Source organism: Rhea pennata, chromosome 1 (genome assembly GCF_028389875.1).
Source record: "Rhea pennata isolate bPtePen1 chromosome 1, bPtePen1.pri, whole genome shotgun sequence".
In the NCBI taxonomy this organism is placed as follows: Eukaryota; Metazoa; Chordata; class Aves; order Rheiformes; family Rheidae; genus Rhea; species Rhea pennata.
The window spans coordinates 2,810,235-2,827,710 of record NC_084663.1 but is presented as its reverse complement, the minus strand read 5'-3'; the positions used below and the strand labels follow the sequence as shown (position 1 = coordinate 2,827,710).

Sequence of the window (17,476 nt, the reverse complement as noted above, 5' to 3'; positions counted from 1 at the left end):
ACACTGAGAAACCGATTAATTCATTATGAAGGAAATCTTGTGGTCACTTTGGACTTCATTTGATTTGAATAGTAATGCAGCTAGCCATTGAACCAGATATACCCCATAGTACTAAAATGTTATACAAAGTGGAAAGAAAAAATACATTTTTGTCCCCTACTTCCAGTTCATTGGATTTAAGGCTGAGATCATTTCTGGCAAATTGCATATACAGAAAATGGTGTTTCTTGCAACCTTTTGTCTTCATTGTATCATATACTATTAATGAAGAAAGACTTTGGTGTTTCTGTGCTGCATCAGCCCCCCACAACTTTGATTTTTTCATCTTTCACTTAAAGCATAAATTCACACCTACAGTTCTGCTTAGTTTGGGAGTGAAGGGAAATAGCTTGTCAATGGAACAAGGCAGTGGTTTAGCAATTAGACCAAGGGATTGAAAGTCAGGAAGGTTACTGTTCTGGGGGAGATTTGCTGCTGTTTGTCCTGATGAAGTTCCTCCTAAATGAGGTGATTATCGCAGCTGTCAGGAATGAAATGGTAGGACACATTGATTCCATTCCCACTGCAATCTTTTGAATGTGCCAATACAGAACAGTCAATATGAATTGCCAATTAACAAAAAAACAATATTGGCAACTCGGTACTTTGAAAAAAACTCCCTCCAGCCAGTGCATAAAACTCCTGCCATTCAAATCACCACTCTCAAGAAAAAGGCATTAGCAAACCTGCCCAGAAAGTCAGTGAAGATTAACTGTTTTGGAGTAGCTGAATAGCAAATTGTACAGCTGAGAGCCTATCTGCATGGGGGAAATGGAGCAGAACAGCTATACAGGAACACACTTAATGTGGACACCCTATCTTGAGGTAAAAATCACTTTACTCTGGAATAATTATTCTTCTCTGAAAACACACCAGTTATTCAGAAATAAAGTGCCTTTTATTTCAGAATAAGAGTCCATGCTTGAACATTTTCTACCATTCTGGTAATGATAATAGATATAGACATTGATAATATATATACAGATTCTTCCGCAACAGCTACTGTGAAATTCTTCTCCTTACAAATAAGCCCTAGGAGTACTATGCTTCCAATTGCCTTATATTTCAAAAGTAGAAATGGGTTTAAATATACTGTTAACTTCCCTGAAATATACTGTTAACTTCCCTGAAGATTTAAGCAATTTTCCTGCAATTAAAATCGTTCAAGTGCAGCTTTGGGCTGAAGAAACAACTTCAAAATAGCGTTGAGCAGTAGTGTCTGTGACATGACTGAGTGAACTTGGTTTAGAAAACACCTAGCAGCTATTAGTTTCTGAATATCTTACACTGTACCTGGTGAGGAATTCCTGCCTTTATAATGATAAATCTAGGTCTTGAAAGGTGCTTTCAGCACAAGCTCTCAAAGCATTTTATAGAGGAGGTATTATTATCCCTCATTTACAAATGAGAAAGTGAGGCAACAGTTGTAGAATAACTTGCTTGGTGTCACCCACCAAACTGGTAAAAAACAACCTAACCCCTGGACACAGCAGCAAAAGAAGGATGATCCTATAGCAAGCTCTGGAACACTTGGATAATACGACAAGACAAACTTGGCTACCAGCAAGTACATTGACTTTCAGTAAATATCAGATTTATAAGATCTTATACTTCCCAGACAGTTTTTAAACTGATGGTCTCATTTGTCATATCCACCTCTGCAAAGAGGGTGAAAATGCTACTCAGAATAGGTCTAGTTTACTTTCAGAACCAACTTGCCATTGAAGTGAATGAGAAGGAAGTAAAAGATCACCTGCAACATTTCAGCTCACCTTCTGTCACAACTTTCCTGGGCAATGAGGGGAAATCAATCTTAAAAACACTGTAACTTAAAGAAATCAAACTAAGTCATGTTTTGGTAACCCCTTGTTGACATAATTGCTACCAGAAGCTTTTCAAGGCTATAGTGTGGAGTTAGTATTGAGGTAGTAATAGCCAGCTAATACACAGTACTCTTATAGTATACTGTATGTTATTATAAGTGGCTAAAGAATTTGTGTTTATTTTAAATTCCATATATGATTGTCACTGCCACATTAAGTTCGGAGAAGGCCTGAGGCATGCTTAGCTGAGCCCATCTCATATCCACCCCGCTTTTGTAGGCTCTTCGGCTGACGTTGGCCCTGCCAGGCTCTTGGTCAGGAGCGCCAGAGGAGGAAGCCTTTCCCTATACCCCAACCACACTCCGTGCTGTTCTTGGTCAGTCTTTTTGATAATTTATCGATGCGTTAAACAATTTCCACCCCCCTTCAAAGGGGGATTATATCGTTAAAGATGCATTTCTGCGAGTTTCAGGAGATTAAGTTGCCGGGTTGATGAGACTTGGTTAATGATCAAACTGGGAGAGAAGCAACTGTACAAGCTCAGTCAGCCACAGAAACGAGCCTGTCCCGAGATTTATCATTTTGTTGTGTCGGTGCAACCTTTCCGCAGAATCACAGAACAGCCGAAGTTGGCAGGGACCTCTGGAGATTATCTGGTCCAACCCTCCTGCTCAAGCAGGGTCACCTAAAGCACGTTGCCCAGGTCCATGTCCAAGCAGGTTTTGAGTATCTCCAAGGATAGAGACTCTACAACCAGTTTGGACAACCTGCTCGAGCGCTTGGTCACCCTCACAGTAAATCAATGAAGTTTGACACACAAAAATGCAAAGAATGGATTCTTCTCCAGAAGCTTGTGTGAATACAGGCAAAGCCTTTGTTCCGTGGATTGATTTCTGTGTGTCCCTAAAATAAACGATATATAACTTTTGCCATTAGAAATTCATAATTAAAAAAAAATCTTTTGGGGGAGGGGGCAAATTTCTAAAGCCACCTCTCCCAAAACAGTTGTTAAAAGGAGGCCCGCTGGCATCGTCCCACAGAAGCAGCGGTATATAAGGGAATTTTTCTCCGCGTTCTGCAGAAACTAATTTGTTTTTCCTCTATAAACCTCCACCTTCTGCCACACTATGTCCTGCCATCTACGAGGCCACGGCTGAAAGCTCTCAGGGGGCCTTGCAGCGCCGCCGGGTGACACTACCAGAAAGCAGTCTGTCATTGTGTTTTTTTGTTTGTTTTGATTTAATTCTAGGTGCTAACACGGAAGCATGAGCGTGCGGTGGTTTAAAAAAAAAAAAAAAAAAAAAAAAAAGCAGTTGGGTGATAAATAAAGGGGAAAACGAGGCCACTCAACGGCGCCCACGCTCGGCCTCGCCACACCGCCTCACGCGCCGGGCCGCGATCTGAAGACTACAACTCCCAGGAGGCCCCGCGCGCCGCGGCTCGGCCCGCCCCCTGCCGCCTTCTATTGGGTCACAACGACGCCGCCGCTGGGTTCTCTCTCTCCTGATTGGCCGCGCGGCTGCCAGCAGGGGTGGCAGCGCCGGTGGTGGTGGTGGTGGGAGGGGGTTCAAGATGGCGGCGGGCGAGGCGGCGGCGGGGCGCTACCGGAGCTCCATGAGCAAGAGCAAGGACCCCTCGGGGCTGCTCATCTCTGTGATCAGGTAGGGGCGGCCCCGCTCCGCAGCCTCCCGGCCCGCCCGCCTCCGCCGGAGGGGCGCCCTGAGGGGGGGGGGGCCGGCCTTCCTCCTCCTCCTCCTCCCCCGGGGGGCAGAGGGGCCGGTGCTGCTGGTCCCTGGGCCCGGCCCGCTGACCCTGCGCTGCTCCTCGACTCCTCTGGGTGAGCTCCCCGGGCTTGTGCCGGGGTTAAAGGAGTCAGGCCGAGCCCCGCGTCCGCTCACGCGGCTGCCCTGAAGTAAAGCAAGGCCGGTTGGAAAGCTCTCTGCGGTCCTCCCTGTGCGCTCTGCCCTGGCCGAGGGCGCAGCAGGGGGGAGGCGCTGCCTCAGAAGTGTTTTCCAGCGTTGCAGGGGGTGAAAAGCAGAACAAAGTTGTGTCTGGTCACGTTTGTACTGTTGACTTTTTGTCAGTTTATTCCCACGCTCCCCTTAGAGGGTAATTCTGTGGTACACTTTGGAGCCAAGCAAGCACCTGACTTCACTTTGCTGATTTCCCCTCTGTGCCTTTCTAAAATGCTTTTAAGTCTCATCTGTGCTGCTCCTAACCAATGAGTGGGCAACTGCTTTCCCGCACTAAAGATTTTAAATGCTGGCCTTGGGCTGCCTCTGGTTGATTGCTGCCCACAAAACTTGAAGTAGAGAGTGACTCTGAGAAAAGCCACTGTTTCGCAGGCTGACTTGTCATGCTTAGTCTTTCCATGCTTGTGACTAATGCTTGTGATAAATCTATCGCAGTAGATAACAAAGAATCACACAGAGAAAAAGGAAGCAACGTGATGCTTTAACACAGGTCGTGACTTCTGTGTTTTCCATTTCAAGTATGTATAGCTCATTAGTTATATTAAAAATGGTAATAAAACTAAACTTTATGTAAGGCCAACTATTTTGCAGGGGAAGAAATATGTACATAGTTGGTATGACATCATATAGACATGAGGCATTACAGTAGTAGTGTACTTTGATAACTTTTCATATTTTACGTAACAAATCTTGAAAGAAATAAATGGGAAGTTAATTGAAAATACCCAAATGTGTGGCCGTTAAAGTGGGCCATGTTCTTCCAAGTTGTATACCTGGATTTACATGTGCTCAGAGGTGTAACTGTTCATGAATTCACATGGATTGCTTACGTAATAAATATATACATACTTGTGAAAAACTGAAAGCATTCAGTCTTATAACCTGGATCCTTGTTTTATCTGGACACTTGCACCTTGTATTTGGGCAAGTACAAACTGTGTGGATTTAAAATGTATGGTGCTTAGTGTTACTTTATCAGCCTCAAGTCTGAATAATGTGGACAGGCGAGCATGACGAATTGTAGCTAGATGCCATTAGTTTACAAAAACTGCACTAAGTTAGTGGCAGTGGAAAAATGAGTGATGTGTGTGCATTGTGGCAGCATGGAACTTCCCTGTAGTGTCCCTGTAGTTTAAATGGTGACTGCAAGAATTCATGTGAAAAAAAGAAGAAAGAACATGCTGAAATGAAGTTTCTGGAAAAAATGAAAAGATGGCTGACACATTTTTCATAACTACCATAATTCTTTAACAATGACACTAATGATGCCTTCGGTATCAGTGAGGTCAGCTTTTTGATATCAGTCAGTAAGGATAATGAAAGTAGCTGCCAATTTTACTTTCTGCTTTTAGTAACTTCTCTTTTATTTTTCAAACAATTTCTCAGATTTCTGATTTCAGTATTCTACGGATTTTTTTTGTGGTGGACATATTTTCTATAATTTTCAAGAGAAACTGTAGTAGTATTATAGGGGCCTTTTTGTGAATTTAAATCTCTATTTTAACCAGTCGAAAATTGTAATTACATTTTATAATATAAAGTGAGAGTGAATGAATATTACTGTGTTCTACAAATAAAATACCGCGTTTGTATAATTATCGTTGGCGTACAGGCACTGATACCTTGGGTAATTTAAGTCCGACATTTTGATGTAACGTTGAGCTTATCAACTTCATGAAATTAAAATTATTCAATAGAACAGCTTGATAACCGAAAAAGCACAATGTAATTAGAACTCAGTTTGGATCTAAAGATTCTTTGCGGTGTTTGAAGTGTAGTGTTGAGCCAGACCGTGGAAATCTGGAAGTAGAACTGATTACAAAGGAATGAAGAAGTGTTGTATTTAACATATTTCTTAAGGTTAGTCAAGTACAAAAAGCATGCCATATGGAAAGGAAGTTAAATCACTTTCTTCTGTATGTTTTTTCAGTATTAGTAGCTTAGGTGAGGATGAACCTACTAAGCAACAGGTTATTTTTTTACTGTTTTGTATGCTTGTAAAGTACCAATGCAAGCTATAACAGAAGAAACTAAACTTACATCTCTCTGGGTAAAATTTATATTTCTTATAACTTAAGTCTTAACTTTAGAAAGATATTGTAAGTTTTAACAGTATGCTATCAATTGCAGCAAGAATTTTCTCTGTTTTTTTATAGCTTTCTTTCCAAAACATTTGTGTATCCATTCTTCTGCCAATTCTTGTGGTTTTGTACTTGGATTTTCCTGTTTATTTAAAAGATTACTTGCCTTTTGTTGCTGTGTGAAAGACTCATGAAAGGAAGCTATGTATGAGAACTAGTAAGACTCAGTTTGGCTGCATTTTGCTGCTGTAAACAAACAAAAACAGAGGAGCTTCTTCAAGTATTACAATGTATTACTCAATTATAGCAAAGATGGGATGCTTTTCAAAAAGAAACATTGTTTAGGTCAACAGTATCCACGCAGTGTATTTGTCTGTGAAATACTTTGAAATGTGGAGATAGAATGCCTTTTATAAATAGTTTTATTAATGAAAAAGGATAGATTTTGATATTTATTCAGGCTAAGTAGTTCTCTTTTTTTGATGAGACTGAATAATTTTCTTTCCTCTGATACTAGATTTTGGGGAATTGTGACTCTTCTAACTTCTCTAGGACTTCCAAGGAGCAAAGAATGTCTGAGTTCCAGTGAGTTTATTTGGGACTGGATCCTTGTCAATCTTTGGTTATAGCAGCACTAGAATCAAGGGAGAAATAATATTTTGTACAACTTGGTGCTCAGGTCTAAAACAGGGATGCTGTTCCTACAGGAAAGCTGATTGCATGTAGTGTGTGTGTCACCACAATGTTGGGGATTGCTCTGTTGCACCAACTGGCCATGCAGTTTCAGAAAGAAGCTTTGGAAAGTTTCTGAGGTCACTGAATCCACCATAACACTCCTAAACTTTGTCTCTGTACAGCTTGGAAATCCTGTATCATCCCCAGTCTCTGTGGTATTTAAAAGTTGTCAGCAGCTTGGGATGCAGATAACTCTGAAAAGAAGGAAGACCCAACAGGAAGGGTGGTGTTACTTTCAGTCCCTTTACTGTCCCTATGAAGTGCTAGTTCATCCTGGTGTGTTGGGAAGATGTTTGTTCTTTGGAAGTTGTTTCCTGTAAGAGGATTTGTGTGCTGATGGAAATCACCTTGGTTTGCTGATTGTTGCTCAAGAATACAGATTAGAGGCAGCCTCAAGTATTGACTAATTTGGAGCGAGTTGTTCCCTAAGCATGAGGATGCGTGCTGCTCAGAAGTTAAGGTACAAAAATGAAAAATCAAAATCATGTTGTTTGAGCTGAACCAGGGTCTCTTGGGTGATGATAACACTGCTGGTGTCGTCTGCTCCTAAAGTCTGCTTCCGCTAAGGTTGTCTGGTGTCTGTGCTCTTTCAGACTAGCCCCGTCTCGAACAGACTGGCTGTATCCAAATAACGAACCACCCAGCTTGGGTCTCCTCCAGGACACGTGTGGTATCTCATTGGCTCCCAAACCTAGCTGTATCCTTTGCATAGCTATGAGCTGCCGTTCAAAGTGTTGTGGTGACACAAAACCTGTCTGGCAGCCCAGAAGTAGGCTGTTTTACAGTGTTTATGCTGGGATTGCATCGCATGCTCTAGGCAATGGGAAACTGTCTAAAGTGGATGGAGCTGCACCTGATTCCTTGTCTGGACTGCCTGTAGGAGTCCTTTCTGGAGGGACCTGTGCACAGCTCTGGTCCACTCAAACAGGCCCAGAGCTCCATAGCAAACTGTGTTAAGAGGTCACTTAGTTCTCTCTGCCGTGCTGCTACTGAGTTACTTTGTGCTCTTACAAATCTAAAGAAGAAACCCTAAAGGAGAAACAAAAGGTTTTGCAGTGCCAGTATGTTCATAGGAATGAATCTTTTAGAAGTAAAGAGTGTTTGGGAAGCTTAATGAAGTTTGCAAAGTTTGCTAATTAAGTCCCCACCTTTGTTGTGGACTGGCGGATATAAAGGTATCTTCAGTTTGCCCTTGTCCTCTACGTGCCTTGGAAGAAATGACAATTATCTGCTACAGTAACACATGGCTCCCAGGGTTGTGACTTCTAGAGCAGGATACTGGGTATCCTGGCTCTTCAGGTCCAATTCCACCTGTGTCTGCTGGACAGTCTAAAGCACAGCACTTGCACTCTGTACTCGTGCCTCTGTATACCTGCTTTCAAAATATGTATTAATTCTTTTGTATATGAGAAGGTTCCTTGAAGTTCCTTAAATACAAGATGCTTTGTCAGGTGATGATACTGTCACCAGAGACCAGGTGCTTTTACTATAGAAGTCTTAACGCTGGTCACGTGAGCTTTGATACCATCTCTTTAATAGTGCAGATCTTGGAAAAAATTCTAGTCATCTGCTGGAGGACAACTCAGGGAATATTTTTGTCTTTCAGAGGACAATCATGTGTATGTATATTGATTTTTCTCAACCTTTTGTTTTGTTGGTAGCTGGCTGAAACAGCTTTTGTACTCTGAAACAAGTAAGCTGGCATTTAGCAGATGCTATTTTTTAGAGAGATCTTGTCACATTTTTAATTGGTGAATGTGTCTGCCTTTTATTTATCGTTAGACATTTTTCTTTCCAACTAAAGGTTGCTATTTTTTAAAACTGGCCTTTAATAGCTGCTTTAATTGGGAGAAAACAAACTTTAGCAGTGACTCCATAAGACCTTATTGAAATCTTTGTGCTAAGCTTTCACAGAGGCAAACACATACAAGACAGATGTCGAGGAAAACTAAAAGTGAGGCAAGATATATAGTACATTACCTACTTTTATGTCTGTAGAAGTTCAAATTACAGGCAAAAACCTGAACATATTTTATTTTTCACATGTGGAATTCTTCTTTTTCTTTGTAATGGTTTTTGACCATTATTTTTATTACGTTTGTGGTGAACTTTGTTAAATGGATTCTTACTAATGACCTAGCATTTGATCTTCTCTTTCTGTCTAAAGCAATGTAACTGATGTCCTAGTTTGTAATGTGTAATGAGAAAGACAGATATATAGCTGTTACCCTCACTGTTACATTTGGGAAATAGCTGCTGCAAGAAATAAAGCCAAGTTATTCTGATCTCTATATACTGTAATGATCTCTTAAAACCACTTCTGTTGCTAATGGTGTTTTACAGTGTTTTGAAAGTAACAGTTCTTCTACAAGACGAGTAGCTTGGAAATTCACTGAGAACAAATTCTATATGGAGTACTATGGTTTTAAACCGTTAATTTTCCTGAAATGATCTTGGGGGTACTTGTGTAGAATGTATGCATATTTGGTAAGTGTTGTATTGTGGTTCAGATACAGGCACTTGTTTAATAGCAACAATATAGGAAGGCTTAGAATGAGACCGTGTCTTGTTAAAACTCTAAGTATTTTATTTTTCAGATTTTATTTTAGCTTTGTAGATTGCAGTGTATGGAGATGGGGTTTAGCCTACCCTTGTAAAACAAGGTAGCAGAAATAGTTTTGTTAATAAATGGTTACAAGTTCTATGGTTTCCACTCTTTCAAAGAGCCTGCAACAGTGTGTTGTTCCAGGGCAGTGCCAAAACCTTGCAGTTAATAATAAAATTTCCAAAGCCATTTCTTAATTCATAGAGAGCTGCCGTTTTGCTGCTGACCGTGCGTGAGCTGAAGGACAGGCTGGTAGCTCAGGATGGCACGGTGGCTCCTGAAGGCTGTTTATCGTTTAATGTTCCGGATGGCAGGTTTAAGTAGCATTGTACAGCCTGTACTCCAGCACATTTGAAAATATTGATATTTAGGACCTGAACTTTCTCTTGGGAGTGTGGTAATTCGTTTAATAGCTGCGCTGGCTTTTTGTATCTAAGGTTAATTTAAAAAACAGTACTGAATCAGTTACGTGTGTCCCTCTGTATGTCAGGGTTGTTCTGCAAGAACAGTAGTTGAGTCACTTGGCTTATGACTGGCAGCGTAACTGGCATTTCACGTGTCTATCTGCTGACTGGCATAACTTTTCCAAGATGGAAAATGGTGTGCAGCTGGTCGTGTGAGATTTTTGTCGGTGGGTGGGTTGGATCTCTCAGCATCCTGCTGTCGAAGATACCTGAAGTGAGTCATCTTCCGTTGAAGTTGCCGTCTTCGCCGAGTCTTTGTTTCAGAAGTCAGCTGATCACTAGGTGTACCTGCATCCTTTGCACTGCACGAGGAAATTTGATTAAAGGCTGGCTAATTTGGCAAAACAAAGAAAGTTCTGATTATATTTATATAAATGGCTGAAGGCTGCTCTGCCTTTTCACTAAAGCTATCATGTGTAAATCTGCAAATCCTCAATAATAAAAAGATAATCAATTTTTGTTGAAAATGTTCTAAGCAACTGTGTAAGCAGCATGAAAGATTAATAGAATGTAATCACAGGAGGAAAATGTTTTATAATGCGTTGATTGTTTTGTATGTTTAACAACAGTTTGAAGAGGGTCAGTTCTGCTGTTTCTCATGGTGAAAGAGGGAGTTATTTTTTTGTTTGCAAACCTGAGACCTGCTTGTCTGGAAGCTGGGTACCCTGTATTCCCCTTGATAAGGATGGAGAGTACTGGCCTCAAGATTTCACTTTTTTTTTTTTTTTTTTTTTTTTTTTTTAAGGATGAAATACCTTTATAATTTTATAGTCAGTTCAATTTTTGTGATAGTGATACCGCGTTTTCCATGCTTATTGACTCGGATGGTGTAATTTTTGGCTACCTTCTTCCCAGCATCACATTGTCTCCCTGAATTGTATGGTTCATCTCCTGAACATTTTGTTTCATTTTCTCAAATCAAGAATTTAATAGGAGCAATCAACTAACCTGTGAAAATAATGATAAAACATTTAGCATGTTGCTAGTGACCGAGTTAAAGTGTTAAATACCTTTTTTTTTTTTTTTTTCTCTCTTCTTCTTCCTAGAGTATTTCAGGCTGGTTTTTATTTCATAAGGCAGCAACTTTTTACAGTGGTTTCAATGAGACTCTGCAGAGATTTCAAAACATGTATTATCAGATTGTATTTTGAGGTTAAGTAGTGCTGGAAGCTGTAGATCACCCCATTTGGGACTTAAACTTAAAACAACAGTTTTCAATTATAAAATTCAAATAAGTCCATTTAGTTTAATGAAGCTCTGGAAATTTATAGAGCAGTGTAGACAGTGGACTGAAATGCAGCTGTTCTTGTCCCAGGGTGTTTTACAAAACTTATTCATTGTGCCTGTTGAAGTGCAACTATTTGTGGGGTATTGGCTGCTGGCACATAGGCTTATTTTCTTCAAGCCCACTGCTGTGCCATGGCCTCACTACTCTAGACGGTCTTTTTCTCCTTACTTTTTTTTTTTTTTTATGTCCACAAAAATAAGGATTGGGGGGCAAAAAACATTCACAGAAGTCCATATGTTAACGTATTTCCTCTCTTAAGTTGCATTTTATTCTGATGAATTCACTGCTGTAAATACTGAGTAAGATGTCTTTGGTAAGTATCTTCAAAACGCCTGTTTGACCTTAGGTGTTGCTCTGCGTTGTCAGTTCAAGGCCTGATCATAATTTGAACGTTCGTGTAATGTTCTGTTCCTCAGTATAGCTGGTTATCCTTTAATGGGGGGGGGGGGGGAGGAGGAGGGAAAGGAGGTACTAATAAGTTACCAGATCTAATCATGAAGCGTCCCTTCTTTCAGCACTTGGGTGCATCATCCGTGAAGCCATACCTTTATCCTCCAGCAACTTCCAGCTCAAGCACACTGTGGTAAATCCTGGCATGGTTTGCAACGTGATGGCATCTAACTGGCTGGTTTTGATTGCATCGGCTGGACTGCTGAGATGTGGACAGATGGTTATTTTTTTGTTTTCCTTTGTGCCCTGACCTCTGGTGTCGTCTTCACCTGTTGCTGTTTCTTGTCTATGAGATTTTTCGACTACGAAGAACTTAGGCTGTCACTTTGTGTGCCTGATCCGGGTCTCAGCGGGGCTGCTGTGTGGTTGGCCTTTAGATGCTAGTGCAGTATAAGTGCTTAGTAATGATCATAATGGCTTAAACTGGACTAGTAAAGCAAATACTCTAATTGGTTGTGTCTATGGTCATCAACAGCAGACACTTTTTGGAAAATAATTAGATTCTAAAGGTGTTTTTCTGTTAAAATACTGAAGTCTCCTAGGAACATTGCAGCTGCTTCCTGGTCTTTCTAGATATCTACAGTGCTCCACTGAAATGATTTTTACTGGTTCTAGCAACTCCAGGAATCTTTTGTTGGTCACAGATTAGGTGCCTGTGTTGACTAAGGCTGTGCTTTGAGGTATATATTTAATTTTTTTTCTTTGTCTCACAGAGGTTTGTCATGTCCTGATGTGTATTTTAGGTCATTGTTGTAGTGTAAATGGGAGGAGGGGAACTTGAACACCTCATCTAATCTTCCTTTCTGGCAGATAATTTTGATGATTTCATTGCTGCACTATTTGTTTTTATTGTTCAGGGCAGTGCAAGTATATGTGATACTTTTTGAAAAATATTCAGGATAGTTTTTGTAATCTTGATGCCTAGTACTGAGTACTCTTTACCTGCAGATCTCAAAGATGAGCAGTAAGAATTAATATTCCAACTTAATTGTTAATTTAGCCAAATTGTAAGATGTTGAAAGCTTGGTCCGATTTCCTCAGAAGGGGCGAATCCTCCTGTATGCCTTGAACTTCAGATTTTGCTCACAGCTACAGTGTAGAGGTAAGAGGCTTCTTCATGCCCCACAATTCCTGACATTGTAACTTTTTTCCTCAGTTAAAACAATGCAAATGGGTCTCCTAAGTTGGCTGCACTTGTAAATGTACTTAGCTTTCACCAAATGAGCTTTAAGCCAAGCTGTGTTGTGTATGTGTGTGTGTAGATGATACTACAAGCTGTCTGTATTATCGTAGCTTCAAATCTGTTTTGAAGTGAGGAGCTGGGAGGTTTAGCAAGGCATACGGTGCGGTGCAGAACAATTCAGAAACAGGTGGCGGAAAGTTTACCGGGAAATGCTGTTAAAATTGGAGCTTTGCTTTCTCCCCTCAGTGATTCAGCACACAGTTCAATTACACTTAAGGGTTCATTTTCCTGAACAAGTGAAAAATATTTAAAGTTCGTTGGCTTGCTTTCTTTCTTTTTTTTTGGGGGGGGGATAGTGTTTCCCACTGTCTTTGATGAGTATTTTCATTTGAGTAAGCAAAGTTGAGTGGGATCCTCAGTGAAGACAAGTGAATTACATGCTTAAAGAAACCTAATCTGGAAATAACAGATTTCCCCTGAATTTCCAAATTTGCTCCTGTGCATTGTGTTATACTCTTCTCCTTTAACAGCAAATGTTTGCATGTGTCGCTTCTCTGATGTTGAGGGACAGAGCAAGTGGGGCTGATGCTGGGAACCCGCAGTTGGGTCTAAATGCACGTCTCCTGCAAAGTAGGTCTCATCTCCCCCACAAGAGCTGCCTAGCCCATTGCAGGTGCTAAATTAACATTATTTTTCCAAGCTGAATATTTGCACGCTCACTATCAGTTTTTTTCATTGTTGTTAAATAAAAAAAAATCCACAGAAACATAATGGCCAAATATTGTTACAAATATTGTTATTGTTACTTTCCAAGAAGTATTCTTCTTGGAAACAAATCCTCTGTTCAAGAAATTCTTAGTAAAAACTCTTATTTGCTACCTGTAATGTAGCAGTAATCATACTTAGCAGGGCTGGCTTTTTGGACAGGTAAAATCTGGCCAACCTAGCTGGAGGCATCAGAAAAGGAAAATTTACAGAAATGAAACATTATTCATTAATGTTTTCCTGTTAAAATTGACAATCTAATTTGGTGTTTTATTGGGCAGGAGAAAACTAACAATAGTCTAGCAAGAAAAAAGAAAAAGAAAAATTACTCCTCTGCTCCAGAAGATGGTTTAATGCCTTTGGTAGCACAAATCATGTGGTGAAACTTGTCAGTGCAAATACTAATCCATGCTCAGTCTCAAATCTGGTTGCTGCTGGAGCAGTACTTTTGGTTGCTGACTGTTTGTAAGCAAATGGTCATCTTTTCCCCATGGTGCAAAATGTGGAGAGAAGAATGGGGTTGGGGTGAAGGCAGCAGACTACAGGATTTAAAGAAGAAAAACCCCTATAGTAGAGCGAGGTCTGCAGGGGCAAGCAGGACGCGTAATGAAGCAGGCATGGTGTGGCTTGCACCATGAATCACGTTAAGGACCTTAGAGCTGCCGCATGCTCTTAGGGCGGTCAGCGAGTTTAGAAACAAAGGGATTTGGACTGTGGGCTGTCGGAGTTGAGAAATATATGGATTTATCTCTAATTGGCCTATTTCTGTTATTGGCCCTTGAGGAATAAAACAGAGAGGATAATAAAACAGGGTTACTTCTCTGATGCCTCAGTCTGAGGTATGCTAGTATGATGGTGTACACTAAATCTTCACCGTCAGAGAGAAGAACTAAGTATAAATGCTGACAGAAGACGCTGATTCTTTCATGTGTCACTTTGAAAGGAAGAAAAGCAAGTTTCTTTAGGCACCCAAATACTTCAGGATTTGCTAGACATGTTTCCGTGTAGAAATGCTGTACTCCGCGTTGGTCCCCTGGAGGCTTCATGGTTCGGTAGCACCAGGTTGGCCCGAACTCTTTGGCACAGCAGCTGTATAAAGCATCCGCAGTGCTGCTTGGGCTGGTTTTCCAAAGGCTTCTTGCACCAAGCACCCCAGCATGTCCCAAAATGAGCACCACTTAGAAACTGCCTGTGTGGATCTCAGTTTGTACTAAGCTCGATGACACAGGGACCGAGCAAAGCCAGTCAGTTCTGCATTTGAATCAGATCCAGGCTTACATCCAGGCTTACTTTGTTGGTGGAGATAAGCCGTGCACACTTGGGGGAACGTGGTATTATACCGAATACTCGTCTGAGTTCTGTGCACTTTCCTTGATGCTAGGATCACTGATGTTAAATCTGTTTTGGGTTTGAAGTGCATTTGAAGCTCAAAACAAACACGTTTCTAAGGCAGATGCCTTTCCTCATAGTTCTGCAGTTGGTCTTCTCTGTATATCATTTCTTCACTCCTGTAGTTATCTGTTGTGCCACATGATGTGTAGTACAATGGTTTTGTTTTCTTCTGCTGCTGAATAGCTTAGTAAACATCGTGTTCCTTCAGTTTACAACAATGAAAGAAATTTATTTTCTTGTGAAGAAATTACAGGCTGTTTTTTGTTCTTTTAAATCATCTGAGTTTGTTTCTTTTATTGCAATGTTCTAATGCTGAAGGGTTGGCAACTTTTTTTTATTTTTCTTTCCTTCTTTCTTTCTTCACCACCCACCACACAAAAAAAATGACTGCAGTACACTGTGGGAGTAAGCTTATGGAGTTGATGGGATTGTGTGGTAGTTCTGAAGTCTAGGCACTGTGAATCTTGGACAGATTTGTTAAAAATACTGACTCATCAAAGCAAAAAGAAATCACCAATACTAAGTTTGTAGTGTGAGAATAACTTGGAATATAGTTTATGGAGTCTGTTTGGTACACATTAGTTGCTGCTGTTGCTGATTAATGTAATTTCCTCTATCCCTACTTAATGTGGTGCATGTTCAAAGCACTGTGAATTTTTACTGTCATAAATATTCCTATAATCTGCAGCACTTCCTGCATTACAAAAATGAAACACGATGTGACTTTCTCAAAATTGTTTAGTGTTTTAGTAGCAGAAGTGTTTCATTTTATGACTGAGAGAAAAATGCAGAGACTCTGAAGCCCATGGAGAAAATAAGTTCTAGAGACTCATTGGGAGTTTTGTGGCTCTTTCTAAATACCGTGTTGGAGTGTTTATAGATGCAGTCAGAAATTCTGCCTCCCAGTGTTTTGCATTATTTTCAACTTCTGATGGCTACAATCTGTACTGGATCACTAAAGCAATAGATGAAGGTGTACCCAAACATACTGTTGGGTCCTGGTTGCCCGGGATGTCCGAGCTGCCCTGTTCCTTCATCTGTGGTGCTGAGGTTGAAGGATTCCTCTGGATTTAGAGGGTTCCTCTAGCGTTCTGAGAAGGTGCAGAAATGGTAAAGATGAAAGTTCTATTTGATCAATAGAAACATATATTTATCTTTGAAAAATAGATACTCTTTTCTTTGAGAAACTGTTACAGTGAGTAAATTAAGGCTTTAAGCATCTTGCTGAACAATGATACTTGAGGATTCTCTTCAAAGTCTCTCCACCTACTCCCTGTGCTAGTTATTTGACTTGTATGCTGGAAAGCAGAGATGAAAAATGCCCATGATCGAAAGATCAAATTCTGCTAAAATGAATAATCCTAATGGACTTTTTTGTATTAATCTAATTCCGGTGTAAATTCACTGACCTCAGGGGAGGTAAACAAGGTTTGGTTTCTTCTTGTATGAAATATGTTGTACGTCCCGTGATAAATACATTTCAGAGATCGTCTCTAATCATCTTCTGTCCTATCTTCCTTATGTGGAAGTGACTCTAGAGAATTAAGCATTTTGCATTTGTATGTAATCTGTATTTTTAATTATGTAAAATCAAAAGTCAATGAGATCTAGCTCAATGAATTTTTGCTCTACCGTAGCATAAAAACGTCTCTTAACAGACTAACATCCAGTTGGAATTAGTCTGATCCTATTGAGCTCTTGCTAATGAGAAAGACATCTGCAGCCATCCAGCTGCCAAGTATAAATTACAGGTATCTCAGAGGAGGGGCGGATTCTCATTTAGGAAAATGAAAATGAAAAAACAAGCGAGCGGATCGGGGAACCCTGCTGAAGATCCTCACTGAGTTCATAACCCATGCATACTTGGTTCCCAGGTTGATGTTTCTTATTTTTGTCATATATTTTGAATGCTTTTGCTCCACAGGAAGTTTTAAAAAGCTAATGTATATTTATCGTTTCATAATCTGGTCCTGCTTTGTAATTCCCTCTTCAAAGTTCTTTCTGCAAAGTTCCTTTCCCAATTTAGATCGTTTCTACTTGGCAAACAGTGTGTTGACTTTTCTTCTTCCTTGCCGCACATTTTAATAGAACTGAAACAAGCAAAGATGCCCTTGGCTTACTTTTCTGCAGTGTTAGCAAGAACATGTATAATCTCAAGAATATTAAGTATTCCTTGCTTTGCTCTTTGCAGTGCAGAGTAAGAATGGAATGGCTCCTGCTCCAAGGGGCTTAGATAGGGAAATCAGGTGCATAAGCTAATGTTTCAGATTCAAAGTGACATTGCTCTGTTTTGGAGTTATAGATGCTCCTAGTCTTCAGTGATTTAATGTTGTTTTGAAGGAGGAAAATACATGGTAATGAATTATTGGAATGGAGAGATGCAGTATGTTAGTTCTGGTTTAAGTAGGTAAAATGAGGACATAGCCAATTTAATAGAGTAACCTGAGAAGAACATCAGCAGAATGGTCTTAGGGGTGACTGTGAACCACAGTTCAACATGGTGAGTGTGAGTAAGTACTCATACTTTTTGCAGCTACGTTGCAGAAATCATTGCAGAAATTGGTATGTTACAGACATGATAGAAAAGAATGTAAAATGTTAATCTTTTCCACCAGAGAGTAGATTAAAAAAAAAAAAAAAGTCTAGAAAAGGCATTCTTAGTTTTATGTTATGCTTAT

At 40.3% G+C, this 17,476-nt stretch overlaps 1 protein-coding gene across 2 annotated transcripts in view; it reads left to right on the top strand.

Annotated features, from left to right (window-relative positions):
• Nucleotides 1-3,433: 3,433 nt before the first annotated feature.
• Nucleotides 3,434-17,476, top strand: part of EXOC4 (exocyst complex component 4) — a 372,538-nt gene continuing 358,495 nt past the window's right edge. For both annotated transcript variants that reach the window (XM_062580328.1, XM_062580320.1), the window contains exon 1: nt 3,434-3,523. In XM_062580328.1, coding sequence (XP_062436312.1) covers nt 3,435-3,523 — 89 coding nt within the window. In that variant the 5' untranslated portion in view covers nt 3,434. The remainder of the gene's footprint in view (nt 3,524-17,476) is intronic.